At 41.5% G+C, this 16,596-nt stretch overlaps 1 protein-coding gene across 1 annotated transcript; it reads right to left on the minus strand.

The window, feature by feature from the left end:
- Window positions 1-3,820: 3,820 nt before the first annotated feature.
- LOC123441405 (carotenoid cleavage dioxygenase 8 homolog B, chloroplastic-like) lies at window positions 3,821-7,691 on the minus strand. The gene is made up of 5 exons (XM_045117857.1): window positions 7,428-7,691; window positions 5,077-5,820; window positions 4,771-4,964; window positions 4,222-4,514; window positions 3,821-3,969 (listed from the first exon to the last, which is right to left on the minus strand). The coding sequence occupies exons 1-5, from the start codon at window positions 7,689-7,691 to the stop codon at window positions 3,821-3,823; spliced, it is 1,644 nt and encodes a 547-aa protein (XP_044973792.1).
- Between the last annotated feature and the right edge of the window lie 8,905 nt (window positions 7,692-16,596).

Below are 16,596 nucleotides of genomic sequence, written 5' to 3' on the forward strand. Positions count from 1 at the left end.
CTTCACGAAACTTCCATCACAGTATGACTTACACCATAAGCCTGATGACTATACACGCACATTGCAGAAGGAAGTGAAAAAGAGCAGATCACGTGCAAGTGCAAGTGGGAGCAAATCAAGTTCAACTACAAGCAAAAAAAGATCAGACGTTCCTCAGCTTGGACAACAGACCAAACAGTCGATCCCACCCCTCAGGGTGTTACCCGAGAATGTCCCCCCTCTGGTGCAGGGGCAAGATTTGGAATTAGCAAAGAAGTGGGCGGATGAACGGGGTATCCCGGTTGAAGACGTTCTGGCTTCCCAAGACGACAGATTACCCAAGGCTGTGGTAGCCCCTAAGCCACAGTTTGTCATGGGAGCGCCTTTGGTCAGCAAAGATGATCTCCCAACAAATACGTGTTACTTGCATACATGGTACTTAAGTGAATCAAAGAATGGGAGAACGATGATCGTGGTGAGTGTCCCACAGGAGTACTACGGCCACCCCGAAGAAATCCATATCGACTTTGATGAACTCTTCCAGATGTACAATGCCGACGCCCTCGACAAATCGCTTATGAGTTGCTATTGTTTGTAAGTTTTTCAATTCGTTGTCTACATATAACTTGTTTAGTTATTTCAATTCATTGTCTACATATAACTTGTACTCTATTATGCAGAATGAAGATTCTGGATTGTAAAAATAGGAACATCATAAATATTGGGTTTATTGACCCAGATAAAATACATATAGCGACGCTAACTGATAAACCCAAGGAGATGGAGGAAAACCTTCTAAGGTTTGTCACAGATCAAAATTTCTATGACCACATACTGTATCCATACAACTTCAGGTGAGGGTCTTTACTCTGTTGTGTCCATTCACTTATAAGTGTAATTGATAAGTTACTGACATATATATATATATATATATATATATATATATACACACACACACACACACACACATGTGCAGTTTCCATTGGATTCTGTTGGACATTCAAATTGATAAGGGAAGAGTTGATGCCTTCGACCCATTATCGAGACCCTTGGAACAGTTCCTGCAGGACATGCTCCAAGGGTAATTTCAATCATTCTTGCACTCTATCGGTTTCTTTCGATGATTTTCTGATATATCAATTAATGAAAAACTTAGCAAATCATTTTCCTTGTCGGGCAGGGTTTGGAAGCGGTTCAAGTGCGTGACTCCCGGTATCGAGCCTGAGAAGCTGACCTTTAGAGCGGCTCAGGTAAGTAGTAGTATGATATACTTCTATTTTCAATACATTTATGATGCTAGATTATTATTTTGATTATATATATTATATTCTCGTAAAGTGTGACCAGCAGCCACGGGGGACGCATCTATGTGGATACTATGTTTGCGAGACCATTCGCACGTTTACCTCTGAGCACAAGGATCACAGATACGACGTAAGCAATGAACATTCACACCTCTATTTTTACCCGTGATTCTTTGTTATCGTGATTGATATTCATATTCATCTCCTCTTCTTATATAGTACACGGCCATGAGGGAGAAGTCCCTACCAGAGCAACGCGCGATTGCTGTTGCAGAGGAGCTTGCGACCTTTCAGAGGACGGAAGCTATAGATGACAAAGGACGATTTAGTGTAGCTAGGAGCCATTACTGATGTTGGTCCATGTAATCGAATAGACGGTCTCTAGTCCCGATACTTCAGATCTCCATATAATTGTATATATATGCTCGCTTGTAAGATAAGTTAATCTTATATATATATATATATATATATATATATATATATATATATATATATATATATATATATATGCATAATTATTTCTATTTAGAATTATATGAAAACTAATTCCCGAACACCAAACGAGGCATCACGTTAATCTCCCGAACACCTAAACCCTAAAACCCAAAAACCCAAAAATAAACAAAATCTGAAACTCTTTAGGCCCGGTCCGTGTTAAGACCCGAGACTAAAGGGCCTGCCCCTGAGGGCGCTCCGAGGCGCCCACGTGGAGCACCTTTGGTCCCGGCTTGGAACAGGGCCGGGACTAAAGGTTAGGCCTTTAGTCCTGCCCCTTTAGTCCCAGTTGGTGAACCGGGACTAAAGCCCCTTACGGGCCAGGGCTATAGGCCTTGTCCCCACTAGTGTAACAACATATTTTCAGGGGTGACGCTATTTTATAGAGCGCGCTAGTTTTTTCATTGTTTCTTAACCTTCATGATTTTTAAAGAGAAGATAAATGATATTCCCTCCGTCCAATTTTTTTCTTATATTTGTCTAAAAATAGATGTATCTATGTACTAAAACATGACTAGACGGAGGGAGTAATTGCCAAATGTTCTTGAGAATGGTCGAGCGTAAAGCGGTGGCGCTGTTTTGCATCATGGTGGCATCGGTAACATTTTTGACAAGGTCGTTTTATTAATTCATGCACCGAAGATAGGTTTGCAAAAAATGATGATGACGACTTGTGAAGTGTGTGCATGCGGTGTGCGCTAAGATGTGCTGGACCGGTGCTCCGGTTTTAGTTGGTATGTAGGGGTGAGGTCAAGGCATGCAACCCTGATCGTGACCACCATTATCATCATGTTTGCATGTGGCGTGGCTTTTTGTTGCATAGAAGGTGAATTCAGAAGGATCGATGTTTTATCTTATAAGTCATTATTGACTAATATAATAATATGGTTCTATGTTTGATTTTATGCAGAGGCCGGAGACCTCCTTTTGAAAGAAAAAGATGGTTTCATTCAGTGAGCATGCAGATCAGCGAGGGGAGAAAGACAGACGCATGAGTTCAAGATGCTCAAATTAATCATTGTGGATGTTGTGCTATTTTAGTTAATTTCAAGCTTGACACTTCATGTGAATAGTCTGATTTTTACTAGAAATCAAGCAGTGTGTTGATAGAATATAGTTTTGAAGTGAGGGCATTAACAATTTTTCAAGTTTCCATAATTTTTCCTTCGATTCTTCATTTTAGTATTTTTTTTTTCCTTCGATTCTTCATTTTAGCTATTTTTGTTTTTGTTTTTTTACTGAAACTTTGGTAAACATGACAACAATAACATTATTTTTATACTATCAATACAAATGAGAGTAACATATTTGTGACTTTGATAAACACCCACTATTCTCGGAGAGACGAACATGGAAAAATATGGAATGCACTAAATGTTTTCAGAATTATTCCCTTTTTTTCTCCATATTTATACGTAATTTGTTGGAGTTGGATAGAAGAACTAATGCACGCGCGGAGCACATTTGTGAAATGAGTGAGATTTCACAGTTCTCGTTAATTTTGAATCCACATGAAAGTTTTCTCTTATTATAACGCACGGACATTTATGCTCGTAACACCTATAATGTGTAAAAACGGCCTAGCGCTTTACCCGAACCATGGCATATACTCCAACACGACACTTTTATATTATCTTTCTGCAACAACGAATTATGTACACACTCGACATACTGCATTACTTTAGCACTGATGATCAGCTAGGTCCGTGCTCGCTCCCTGTAGTTTCACTTTCCATATACGACATCTCACATATCTGTCATCTGTCTATACATCACTGTAACCTTTGTTCAGCAATGTAAGATGTTTTGGCAGGGCGATTTAAACTGCCAAAACGTCTTACATTAATGGACATGAGTAAGTACTTGTATAATGTTTTCTTCATTATATACACAAAACGAGCGACACGGACACCCACGTACGTATATATGTGACCACCGACTTGTATTTGCTGACCCCGTATGTATGGGAGAACTGGAGATAGCAGAGAAACAAAGTCACCAGCTGGCCATTTGGCTGGTTTTCCCTGTATATATATGTTGTGTTACTTATCCCTGGGCACCCAGCAGCAGTGCAAGCCGTAGGGCAGGCCGTAGGGGAAGTTGGCCCGGGCGATCTCCTTGAACGTCTTGGCGTCCAGCACCAGCGCGTAGCCCGACCCGTCCTTGGCGCTCACCATCGATATGGCCACGCCTACATCCGCGACACAAGTCAGAAGAGTATGTATATACTGCTCCCTCCGTTTTAAAATATAAGACTTTTTAAAGATTACACTAGAAGACTACATACGAAGCAAAATAAATGAATCTACATTTTAAAATATGTCTATATACATCCGTATGTAGTTCATAGTGTAATATCTAAAAGGTCTTATATTTAGAAACGAAGGAAGTACTATACATCAAATAGTACGCGGAGGACAATATATAAATACAAGGAACTAACCGTCGTCTTCCTCGACGGCCCCGGGACGGGGCACAAAGTAGGGCTCGGACGGCACGGCGCCCTCCTCATACCAGTTCTTGGCCGTCTTCTCCACCAGGTCGATCTTGGTGAGCGTGTTGGGGAAGTTGCATGGCCGGCGCGCGCCACAGGCGTAGGTGTAACGGTACTCCTTGCCGAGGTGCGCGGGGTTGATACTGCACATGTCCATGCCGCGCCCGTGCTCCTCCGGGTCCAGTGCCGCCTCGAGCTCACCGAATGGGCTGCCGTCCAGCGGGATCCTGAATCGCCCCACCCTGCACGTACGTACGTCCATGCATAAAATGTACTTCCTCTGTTCCTAAATATAAGTCTTTGTAACGATTTCAGTAGTGAACTACATACAGATGTATATAGACATACTTTAGAATATAGATTCAATCATTTTGCTACGTATGTAGACCCTTAGTAAAATCGTTTAAAAGAGTTATATTTAAAAACGGAGCGAGTAAGACGTTCACGAAACGTTTTATATTAGTTCTGATAGGAAAATCATTGTCTCATAGTACGTACCTGGCATCGGTGAGGACATCCTCGCCGCTAAAGCTCCGTAGATTGTGGAGACGGAGGTCGTCGAGGATGGACGTGTTGGCGTTGTGCTCGCAGCAGTCGGCGATGATCGACGTCACGCGCCCCTCCTCGTCCTTCTCCTCGTACGCGTTGATGAAGTGGAACGTCACGAATGGGGGCACCTCCACGCTCGCCACCTTTAATAATTCCAGAATTAGTCTATCATCAGAAACCCTAATCGATCGCACGGCCGGCTAAACGCATGCAACATACGTACGATCATAAAAAAGAAGAAAGCAACTTAATTACCATCTTGCCGCTGGCCTTGCACATGACGTGCATGTAACTCCCGGAATCTGGGTACCACTGGAACTTGTACAGCGGCGTTGGCTCGGCGCGGAGGAGGTTCGCCGCGCAGTACCGCAGCGGCATCTCCGGCACCACCACGTAGTTCTCGGTGACGGGGAACGAGTGAACCCACCCGGGCGCGGGACCGCCGCGGCAGTCCACCCTGCCCACAAACTGCCTCTCGTTGCTCCCGGCGTCCATCCTCGCCACCACGTAGCCGGGCCGGATCAGGTCCGGGATCAGCGTCCAGAACTCGGTGTCAGTGACGATCGGGTGCGCCGAGTGGATCAGGCCGCCCAGCTTATCGTCGTACTCGAACTTGCTCACCGTGTCTAGAGTGTCCGGGTCCACGACGATGGAGCCCTTGACGGTCTCCGTCAGGCAGAGCACGCGGCCGTCACCCAGCCTGACGACGCCGGTGTTGGAGTTGTCCGTCAGCGAGGAGCCCGTGAAGAGGCTCGTGATCTGCCCGATCAAGGACGTGAAGCTGTCCGGCTTGGGCACCTCCGAGAACTCGCGGTAGCACACCTTCCCGTGCTCGCGCGCCGCCTTGTACGCCTCGGACTCAATCTGCCGGTGCGCGCCCACGGCCTGCCCGTCGCGGAACGAGACGCGCACAAGCGTCGCGTAGCCGTCGAACAGGTGGCGGAAACCGTACTCCCCGAGGTCCCATAGGCCCGGGCCGTTCCTCAGGTACGTGCCATCCTGCAACAGAGCATGCAGATCCATGCATATGGGTACCAATTCAATTATATTGCGGCGCAAGAAACACATCTGTTGCCTAATTCAACTTGTCAATTACTCAGGATCAGGTAAACTGCTAACATAGGTAATCACCGTGGGCTATCTTATACTCCTACGAGGTCATGACTGATAAGATGAGTAGCTTGACGATAACAATCACATCGTAGTCACAACTCGTGCATACTGTACTATAACCATATTATACTGCAACGTACATCCTGCAGATTTGGCATTAACTAATGTGAGCAAGAATACAAAGAGAACCACCGATGGGTGCGATGGTTCAGTTGTGACTTGTGAGGGCATGACTCCACCTATCACGGTTCAAATCCTGTTGTTTGTATAATCATATTTATACTGGACGGGAACTTTTAGAATTTGAATGTATATACATCTTATATGCAAAACCATTTTAGCAATTAAACAAAATATTTAAAAAAATCTGATTTTTTTTTTTGAAATAGACTTTACCTTTCATTGCACTTGTGAGAAAAATTTCAAATTTTTTTTACACTTTGACTTCTTTTAAAAAGACAATTTTTCCGTCCAAATAGTGTGAATAGTGACATATAATAGCAAATAAATTTTGTATTTTTTGCCGAGAAGTTAATGGACTTTTTTTCATGAAAATTTATATACTAGTGCAAAACAAATTCAAATTTAATCTAAAAATACTTCGAAACTATTTTGTTTTTAAATTAATTATTAAAAAAATCCCCACATAGAATGCATATATAACCAGGAATCAAAATGTATTTCCCTATTTATACCGTAGTATCATCATCATTTTGTGTTGCCTCCTTGGCTGTCGATCACAACTAAATTAGATGTGCTTCATCAATCGAATTTGTAGTGAAAGATAAAAGTTGGCTACCCGTCCACTTTAGACTATTGGCTGATACAACTGATGAGCATGCTTCTTAATTATAGGAATATCATATATTTTACGAGTGTGAATGCTTTGGTGTTGCCGATCGACACCTTGATGATAGTAAAAACAAATTAAGTTTGATGAAGGTAGTTAGGTTAATAGAAGGAATATGTTTTATACTTATACACGCATATGCCTTATTTCGGTTTCTGATTTTTGTTCTTTATGAGGAAGATGACGATATGCATGATTTTATGGAATATATTTTAGATACATGTTAATGAGAGAAATGTGCAATCCAGTGTGGCCTGGTCAAGGTTTAAATCGAAGTAACGAAAAATATTCACATTCTTGTGGAGCAGCGGCAGGTAGTAGTATTACAGTTTTGCTAAGTCTCAGTCGACTGAGACTTCGTTAAGTCTCAGTCGATGCTATATCCGTAAAATCTTACATTAAGATCCATGCAAAGTTTTCTTTTCAATTTTTTATTTTTCTGTCTTGTATGTTATGTCACTTGACTGAGACTTGGTTAAATCTCAGTCGACTGAGACCTAGCCACACCCGTAGTATTAACGACTGTATAAGGTTAGTATGTCAGGTGTGAGGACTGAAGAATCTCTTTGTCTCTTGGAAGGAAAAGAAACAAACGAAGGCTTGCACAGATAAATGGATAGATTTGTCCAAGTAATTCACCCACCAGCCAGAGGGGGAGCTTTCCCTCTACTTCCAGCAAGCCCTCCCACCTCTCCTGACGGATACTCTTCCACGCCACGAGCTCGTCGGCACCACCTCGGTCTGGGTGGCGCGGAGCACTGACGACCGGGCCTGGCGGAGGAGCCTCCGTGACGCCACCAGCCGCAAGGGGCTGCGCCGCCGCCCGCTGCTTGTAGCCTCCTTGCTGGCTGGCCCGACGGCCCGCCCCGCCGTACAGGGCGACGACCGTGCAGAGCGAAGATGACATGGTGAGAGACATCAGGATATGTTGTGTAGGAGATGGAGCGCCGCCAACAAGTGCCGTGAACAGAGGAAGATCGGCAAGTGTATGTGGTGCTGTTAAGATATGGCGGGCAAGGGAGGTATATATAGCCAGCCCGCCGGGGAGGCCCTGCGCGCGGACGTACGTGATGAGATGGATCGATTAATTAGCGAGGCAATTCGGCATCTCGAATGGTCCAAATTCGTGGATGCCATGTTTGTTTGCACCCCGATTGCCATGTTGCGTGTTGGTTTTGCTCCGGTTGCATTGGTCACCGGCCAGATAGTGTCCAATTAGTGCGTTTTCGTCGCGCGTTCCATGTCTATATATGCAGTAATACTAGTCGGACCTCTTCGTAACGTACGTAAGAAGGTGTGCGTGGAGCGTCGCAGTCGCGCTCAGGAGATGTTAAACGCTGGTTTTTTGCCGGGCCAAAGATGAAGATCGATGTCCATCGGGTGCGACTTTGTGCACGCCGCACTGGGAATATATTAATTTGTACCGACGTTGTTAACGGATTAATTAATCTCGCGTGCTAGCTGGTTTTTTTTTATGTTAATACTACTCCCTTCGTCTCATTCATCAGGCATCTTACGAAAATCAAGTAATTCCAAAATGTTAAGACACATTACAGTAGTAACACTAATTGCATGCATGTTAATTAGACATCATCTATTAATTTGAAGGATTACTGCATGCAGTTTATGCGGCACGTTTTTTATTTTAAAGAGGTCTAATTAATAGCACGTTTTCTGTTGAGAAACAAATACTATTCCCTCCGTTTCAGTTTATAAGTCCGGCACGTGTATCTAGGTCGTCAATTTGACCAACTTAATAAAAGGTATATATTACAAAAAATATATCATTAGAAACTTTAGATGTTCTATTTTCTAATGAAATAATTTTCATGTTAAACAATATATTTTATATAAGTCAAATTGATGACCTAGGTACACGTGCGTGCCTTATAAACTCTGACGGAGGGAGTACTTTCCTTCGTCTCGGTGTATAAGTCATCTTACAAAAATCAAATAATCCCAAAACATTTAGGCGTGGTGCATTAACTTTTACTTCGTTTTTTGTATTTTGACATGAATATAGCAATCAACTAATAAGAGACGCGGGATGTGTATGTTTTTAATAACTTGAGACTAACTAGCACGACATGGAGTGGTCAATGCAAGGTATTAATTAGCGAATAGCATTGATTTTTTTTCGTTTTTCTCTCCGTCTTGGTCACGCTGCACAACCTAAGATGGCTTATACACTGGGACAGAGGAAGTAGTCTGGTTGGCTTTCTCTGTGATTTAATTTCTTCTCCTACCCTAATATGCGTGTCTAGGTTGCAATGCACCTTCTATCATGCCTAAGGCTACTCCTAATGCTCCACCTTGTACACGTGCTAAGGCTGCCACATAGGCAAAAAAGTTGATGTGTCAAGCTAATTAATAGGAGAGAGATGAGTGTGCTGACCCCAGAAAGAAACAATGCTAAGCGCGTAAACCTAGATAAACTAATTAAATGAAAAAAATGCACCAATGCATGCACAATTTTAGTTGCAAAAGCATTACTCCCTCCATTTCCTTATACAAGGCCATTATGATAAATACATTTTGCATCTATACAAGGCCACCAACCGTAATCGAGAGGTAACATTAATGATGTTTCCTCATACTAGCAACTTGTTTAATAATTGCATGCATGTATTCATAATGACACTTGGCTACTTTCTTCTCACTCATTCGTTGCATGCATGCAGCGTATTAATGATTCCGGTTAACGAAAAGACAACTTGACTTTTCAATTGGTCATTAAATTTTGCCTTGGTACCTGTAATATGAGTTTGTGGCCTTGTATAAGGGAATGGAGGGAGTAAATAAGAAGGCTTAGCTACAATAAGCTAAGCAACTATGCATTGAAGATTTTAGTTGCTAAACTATTTAATGTGCTTAGCACCTCATCTTAGCACCAATGCATTGCAAGTGGCCTAATGCATCGCGACGAAGGAAGTAGTATCAAAATGCCCGTGCATTGCAACAGACGATAAAATTAATAGAACCTGCTCCATGTGTCATTCCGCAACATTTATTATATCTAATTTTGATGAATGTCAGAAATAGTGTAACCCTAACTATCACTTTTTAGTCCATAAAGCGTGAATGTGAAGAAGCCTTCATAACATTATTCGTCATGATGTATTTCAGCTCCGCATTTTCATCTGATGACGAAATAGTCATGCAAGGAATAGTCTTTCAATAGTTTTTTTTGTTTAGAATAACATGATTTTTTAGAAGATTAATTTTTAGTTCCCGAGAAAACTATTTGCATATTCAGGTCGGAAAGGTAGGTGATAAATTAGATGATGACAAAAATGATGGATCGATTGACAATAGGATTCTTTGGGACTCAAGTTTAAAATTTGCGGCTTTAATTTGCTCTATTCTTGCCTTTTTATTTTGATTGCATATTTGCATATTCCTGCCTTTCTTGTGCGCATGTTTTTTGCCTTTTGTGTTTGCTCTATGTTTGCATATTTTTCCTCCGTTGTGTATTTTCTTTTCAACAGGGTTGAATCTTTACTACTTTTATTTTGCTGATAGGCTTCACGACGCTTTTTCAGTTTCTTCTGTTTGTTCTTCTTGGTCATTCGTGTGTACCGTTCTATATCTCTTTTTCCTTCTTTTTCCTTAGCATCCATGACCGAAGATTGCTACCCAAATTGCTTTATGTAGGTTTTTTATAATGTAGAAATTTGTTGTTTATTAAATAAATTGATTCGATTCAGCATCACAAATAGAGCATACGTAGCTACTCATAAATTAATTTAATTAGCCTACTGAGAAGCATCAAAATATTTGTGTTGTTTGTATTGTAATGCTTTATTTCTTCTTGATAGCCCCCTTTTTAAAATTGTGCAACCATTTTGGCTTGCATTTTAAGTACTCTGCCTAGCTCCTTTTAGATGATTATCACTAACTACAGTTATTGTTGTCATACATAAAATTATTAATGTCTTTAAATAATGGTGATAGGATATACCAAGTTTTGTAATTATCTTTGTTTAAAAAAGTAAGCTAGTTCACTATAGTAGGTTATTTTGGTTTACTATATTCTTTTGTTTAAATATTGTTTTTAGGGACTTCAGGCATGTTATCTTATATGACTGTGTTTTGGCGTGGATGGTTTATTATGCATTCATATGAACTGGAATCAATAGCGCATGAAGACAATTTATTTTGTATTTACTTTATCGGATGTGCAAGCATATATGTTTTCGCTGTGTGTGCCTTAACCTGTGTATATATGTTAGTCGAACATTTTCTAATCCTTATGTCCATCTATGTATGGTATTTATTTCTTTTCAGTTTTGTCGGTATGAGTTTACGATGGAAATAAACAGAGTAAATTTTGAAAAACAGATGAGTCAAATTGAACCTTAAAACAAAAACCGCTTTGGGGAACAAACATACATGTGCACATCCTCGTGATGCACTGTAAATTTTTATAGGGGCATAAACATGCGTGCTAGCTAACACACCTTGGGTGATTCTAAAAAACACACATCATTTTTTGCGGGGTAATGAAGAGCTTTATTCATACGAAGAGGCGTCGGCACTATCAATCATGAGGCTGCTTACCAGCAAACCACGCGGGGGGGGGGGGGGAGGTGGGCGGGTGTGAGGGGTGTCCATCCAGAACTCCGACACCTCCAATGTGCATGCATGTTTTGCACAAAGGTGGGCCAGAACGTTTGCATGCCTCTTTACGTGATGAATATCAAAAGAAATAAAACTAACAACTAGCTCGTCAATATCTAAGAGTAACGGCGCTATAACAGAGCGCGAAGTCCGGCGCGATAGCCAGAGGTTCACCATCTCAAAGCTATTTGTCTCAATCTGCACCCGTGCAAATCCATGAAGCAGTGCCACCACCACGCCTTCACGCACAACAGATGACACTGAGAGAGAAAAAGAGACAAATCTATCGAGGACAGAATGATAATGATACTACTATGGACTCCTGGCGGGGATGACTATGGTGAAAGGACTCATTTTTCTTACGGGGTGTAAGGAATCATCTCAACTGTTCATCTTTTGATCCAACGGTAAATAATGATTTAACTTCGAGGATTAATGTGGTGGTTCGTATGATGCATCCAATCAGTAGATATATATAAGATACTAGCAAAAGTGTGTGTGTGCGTTGCAACGGGTAATAAACCTCCTATATGTTGAGGTATCGATGCTAGTTACATGTGCAACGGGTAGTAAATATTCCTTACTGAGACACTATCATTTTGATCCAATTTTGATTCTGTCTCGTCATATTGATGTTGTGCACCTATGACCACATTCAGGTATCATCGATGTGGTGTGTTCGACACTGAGGAGGCAGCGTTTATAAATTAGGTATATTCCAAAAAGCCTATATGTATAGCCATCACATGCAATAGATGAAAAATATATTAAGATTGCACTTATTAATTCAACTGTTATCCTAAAAAAGTAAACTATCAACATTCATTATTATCAGATGAATAGTTTTTTTCAAATAAACTTCCATGTACTTTGATGTTCATCAATTTTATAAGTGCATGTACATTCTATAAAAATTATTTGTGTATTTACTAAAAAAAATTGTAGTCTATTGGTAAGAATGCGGGTGGCTTCTGCCAAGAAAAGGCACGTAGGTAAGGTCTTAGATCATGAAATATGTACAAGGAGAAAACTTAGATTATAACATTTCCCAAATATTATTACATGTTACAATACAAATCGTGGGTATGAAATAAAGACAAATACTGATTTACATTATACCTTATATAGTATTTAAAAAATATTAAATTACAACATATTCAAACTCTACCCATTCTAATCAAATTTGATATATAACATGTTTAAATTGAATTTATGGTTTAATAAATATTGTTATTTAAAAATACATATTTATTCTAAATAGACTCCGGGGTTATTAAAATTATTTGACATGTAAAATAACAACATATTCAAACTCTACACATTTTTCTAATCAAATTTCATATATAACATGTTTAAATTAGATTTACGATTTAAAAGATATTGTTATTTGAAAATACATATTTATTCTGAATTCACTCCGGGGTTATTAACACATTTGTCAGGGGGGTTTACACAAAATAATAAAAAGATAATTCGTTGTGACTAAAGTATGGACCGCGGGTTGTTTAGCGTGAATTAATAACGGGGTTTTGTGTAGAATACAAAAAAGGTTCAGACTCACTTAAAGACGGACTGTAGGTTGATTTTGCAAAACAGAAGGGTGTTTTTTGCAAAATGACCATAACGGACGACAGAAACAGCAGTTGCTTTATTATTAGGAAAAGATAATATACCATACACTAGCGGGGACGGGGCCTATAGTCCCGGTCCGTAAGGGGCTTTAGTCCCGGTTCACCAAACGGGACCAAAGGGGCGGGACTAAAGGCCTAACCTTTAGTCCCGGCCCTGTTCCAAGCCGGGACCAAAGGTGCTCCACGTGGGCGCCTCGTAGCGCCCTAAGGGGCAGGCCCTTTAGTCCCGGGTCTTAACACGGACTGGGACTAAAGAATTTCTGTAGATTTTGTTTATTTTAGGGTTTTAGGGTTTAGGTGTTCGGGAGATTAACGTGATGCCTCGTTTGGTGTTCAGGAATTAGTTTTCATATAATTCTAAATATACATGTTTATGCATATATATATAAGATTAACTTATCTTACAAGCGAGCATATATATACAATTATATGGAGATCTGAATTATCGGGACTAGAGCCCGTCTATTCGATTACATGGACCAACATCAGTAATGGCCCCTAGCTACACTAAATCGTCCTTTGTCATCTATAGCTTCCGTCCTCAGAAAGGTCGCAAGCTCCTCTGCAACAGCAATCGCGCGTTGCTCTGGTAGGACCTTCTCCCTCATGACCGTGTACTATATAAGAAGAGGAGATGAATATGAATATCAATCATGATAACAAAGAATGACGGGTAAAAATAGAGGTGTGAATTTTCATTGCTTACGTCGTATCTGTGATCCTTGTGCTCAGAGGTAAACGTGTGAATGGTCTCGCAAACATAGTATCCGCATAGATGCGTCCCCCGTGGTTGCTGGTCGCACTTTACGAGAATAGAATATATATAATCAAAATATTAATCTAGCATCATAAATGTATTGAAAATAGAAGTATATCATACTACTACTTACCTGAGCCGCTCTAAAGGTCAACTTCTCATGCTCGATACCGGGAGTCACGCACTTGAACCGCTTCCAAACCCTGCCCGACAAGGAAAATGATTTTCTAAGTTTTTCATTAATTGATATATCAGAAAATCATCGAAAGAGACCGATAGAGCGCAAGAATGATTGAAATTACCCTTGGAGCATGTCCTGCAGGCTTTGGAACTGTTCCAAGGGTCTCGATAATGGGTCGAAGGCATCAACTCTTCCCTTATCAATTTGAATGTCCAACAGAATCCAATGAAAACTGCACATGTATATATATATATATATATATATATATATATGTGTGTGTGTGTGTGTGTCAGTAACTTATCAATTACACTTATAAGTGAATGGACACAACAGAGTAAAGACCCTCACTTGAAGTTGTATGGAAACATTATGTGGTCACAGAAACTTTGATCTGTTAGAAACCTTAGAAGGTTTTCCTCCGTCTCCTTGGGTTTATCACTTAGCGTCGCTACAGAAATTGCTTTTGGTGGCCGAGCTCCATAGAGGCATTTAAATTTGAAATTCAAATTTTATGAAAATTCATATTTTTATATTTCAAAAAATTCTGAAAAAATACAGGGATAAGTGAAGGCGTAACACACATGTGTGTAAATTTTCAAAAAAAAATATATTGAAATGAGGGCTGTGCAAAAAAAAAACAAATCTGAGGCTTTTTTACACATGACACTATTCATCATTTGAGGTCATGAATTCGTCTTTTTTGTGCATATCGTATTTCAAGGTATTTCATCCTAAATTTTTGCACACATACGCATAACATCCTTCTTTACTTCCATATTTTTTTTCAGATTTTTTTGAAACCAAAAATTTTGAATTTTGAATTATTCAAAAATTTCGGCCTCCATGGAGGCCGAGCTCCAAACGTCCGCACTCGCGTCGCTATATGTATTTTATCTGGGTCAATAAACCCAATATTTTGGATGTTCCTACTTTTACATTCGAGAATCTTCATTCTGCATAATAGAGTAAAAGTTATATGTAGACAATGAATTGAAATAACTAAACAAGTTATATGTAGACAACGAATTGAAAAACTTACAGACAATAGCAACTCATAAGCGATTTGTCGAGGGCGTCAGCATTGTACATCTGGAAGAGTTCATCAAAGTCGATATGGATTTCTTCGGGGCGGCCGTAGTACTCCCGTGGGACACTCGCCACGATCATCGTTCTCCCATTCTTTGATTCACTTAAGTACCATGTATGCAAGTAATGCATATTTGTTGAGAGATCATCTTTGCTGACCAAAGGCACTCCCATGACAAACTGTGGCTTAGGGGCTACCACAGCCTTGGGTAACCTGTCGTCTTGGGAAGCCAGAACGTCTTCAACCGGGATACCCCATTCATCCGCCCACTTCTTTGCTAATTCCAAATCTTGCCCCTGCACCAGAGGGGGAATATTCTCGGGTAACACCCTGAGGGGTGGGATCGACTGTTTGGCCTGTTGTCCAAGCTGAGAACGTCTGATCTTTATTTGCTTGTAGTTGAACTTGATTTGCTCCCACTTGCAGTTGCACGTGATCTGCTCTTTTGCACTTCCTTCTGCAATGTGCGTGTATAGTCATCAGGCTTATGGTGTCAGTCATACTGTGACGAAAAGGTCGTGAAGTATTTTGCATATGCTATTTGCTTCTCGGTGTATTCCGGGCGGGGCTCGGGTTCCTTCTTTTTCATCTGCGCATCATGATATTCCTTTGCTATACTAGCGTTTTCCTCGGCGGTACGATCATAAGGTCTGATAGGAAGATTAGCATGAGGTACCTTTGGGAGGGGCGACAGTTTGCGCTTTGGGGAGCTCCTTCGCTTAGAAATCTTCGACGGAGCGTTCTTGCTGGCACGCTTCCGCTTAGTATCCGGAGCGGGCGGCGGCAGAGACGGACGACCCAAGTCCGGCGGCGGTGATGGAGATGGACTCGTGTTGTGCTGGCCGTCGTCATGTGGAGGGCTTGGAGGTGATGGAGGTCTAGGTGACCTGCGAACACTCGGAGGTTGTGTTGTCCTTGGGGCCGAGCCTGGAAGCTTGATGTAGTTCTTGTCCCATAGGATGACTCCACCCAGTACTTCTCCGAGTGTCCTCTCATCTTCGGGTCCAGCTATGTCGAGCTCCATATCATGAAACCCCGCCATGATTTCATCCACCCCGACTTTAGCAAAGCCAGCTGGAATCTCACGGCCATGCCAGTGTGCATCAGGGCCAGAAGGTAAAGCTTGTCCGACGGCCACCTTCATGGGTATGTTCTTGAATTTCTGATGGAGTTCACATGATGTTGACTCCTTGATTCCATCCACGGGGTAGACGGGACCGCCCTCTATCATTCTTCGTGCATCGTCGGGCGGGGCCTCAGATTCAGCCACACTGCTTTTCCGCTTAGATGGGGCGCCGGTAATATCGAGTGCGGGATCTTCCTGGCGCGCTACTCCTCTAAGCTCATCAATCTGCTTCTGTTGCTCGTTAATCCTGGCAAGCAACTGGTTGAACTTGTCATTCTCCTCATCCTACTGTCGCTTATTTGCTCTCGCTCGGCTTCTGTAAGTGTCTTGGTCTCTGGCAAACCCAAGCCACCACGGGTAAGAAAGACCGAAGCCTCGCGTTCGTCCTCCATGTTCGTCATTGCCGAGGA

This window comes from Hordeum vulgare, chromosome 3H (assembly GCF_904849725.1).
Source record: "Hordeum vulgare subsp. vulgare chromosome 3H, MorexV3_pseudomolecules_assembly, whole genome shotgun sequence".
Taxonomy (NCBI): Eukaryota; Viridiplantae; Streptophyta; class Magnoliopsida; order Poales; family Poaceae; genus Hordeum; species Hordeum vulgare.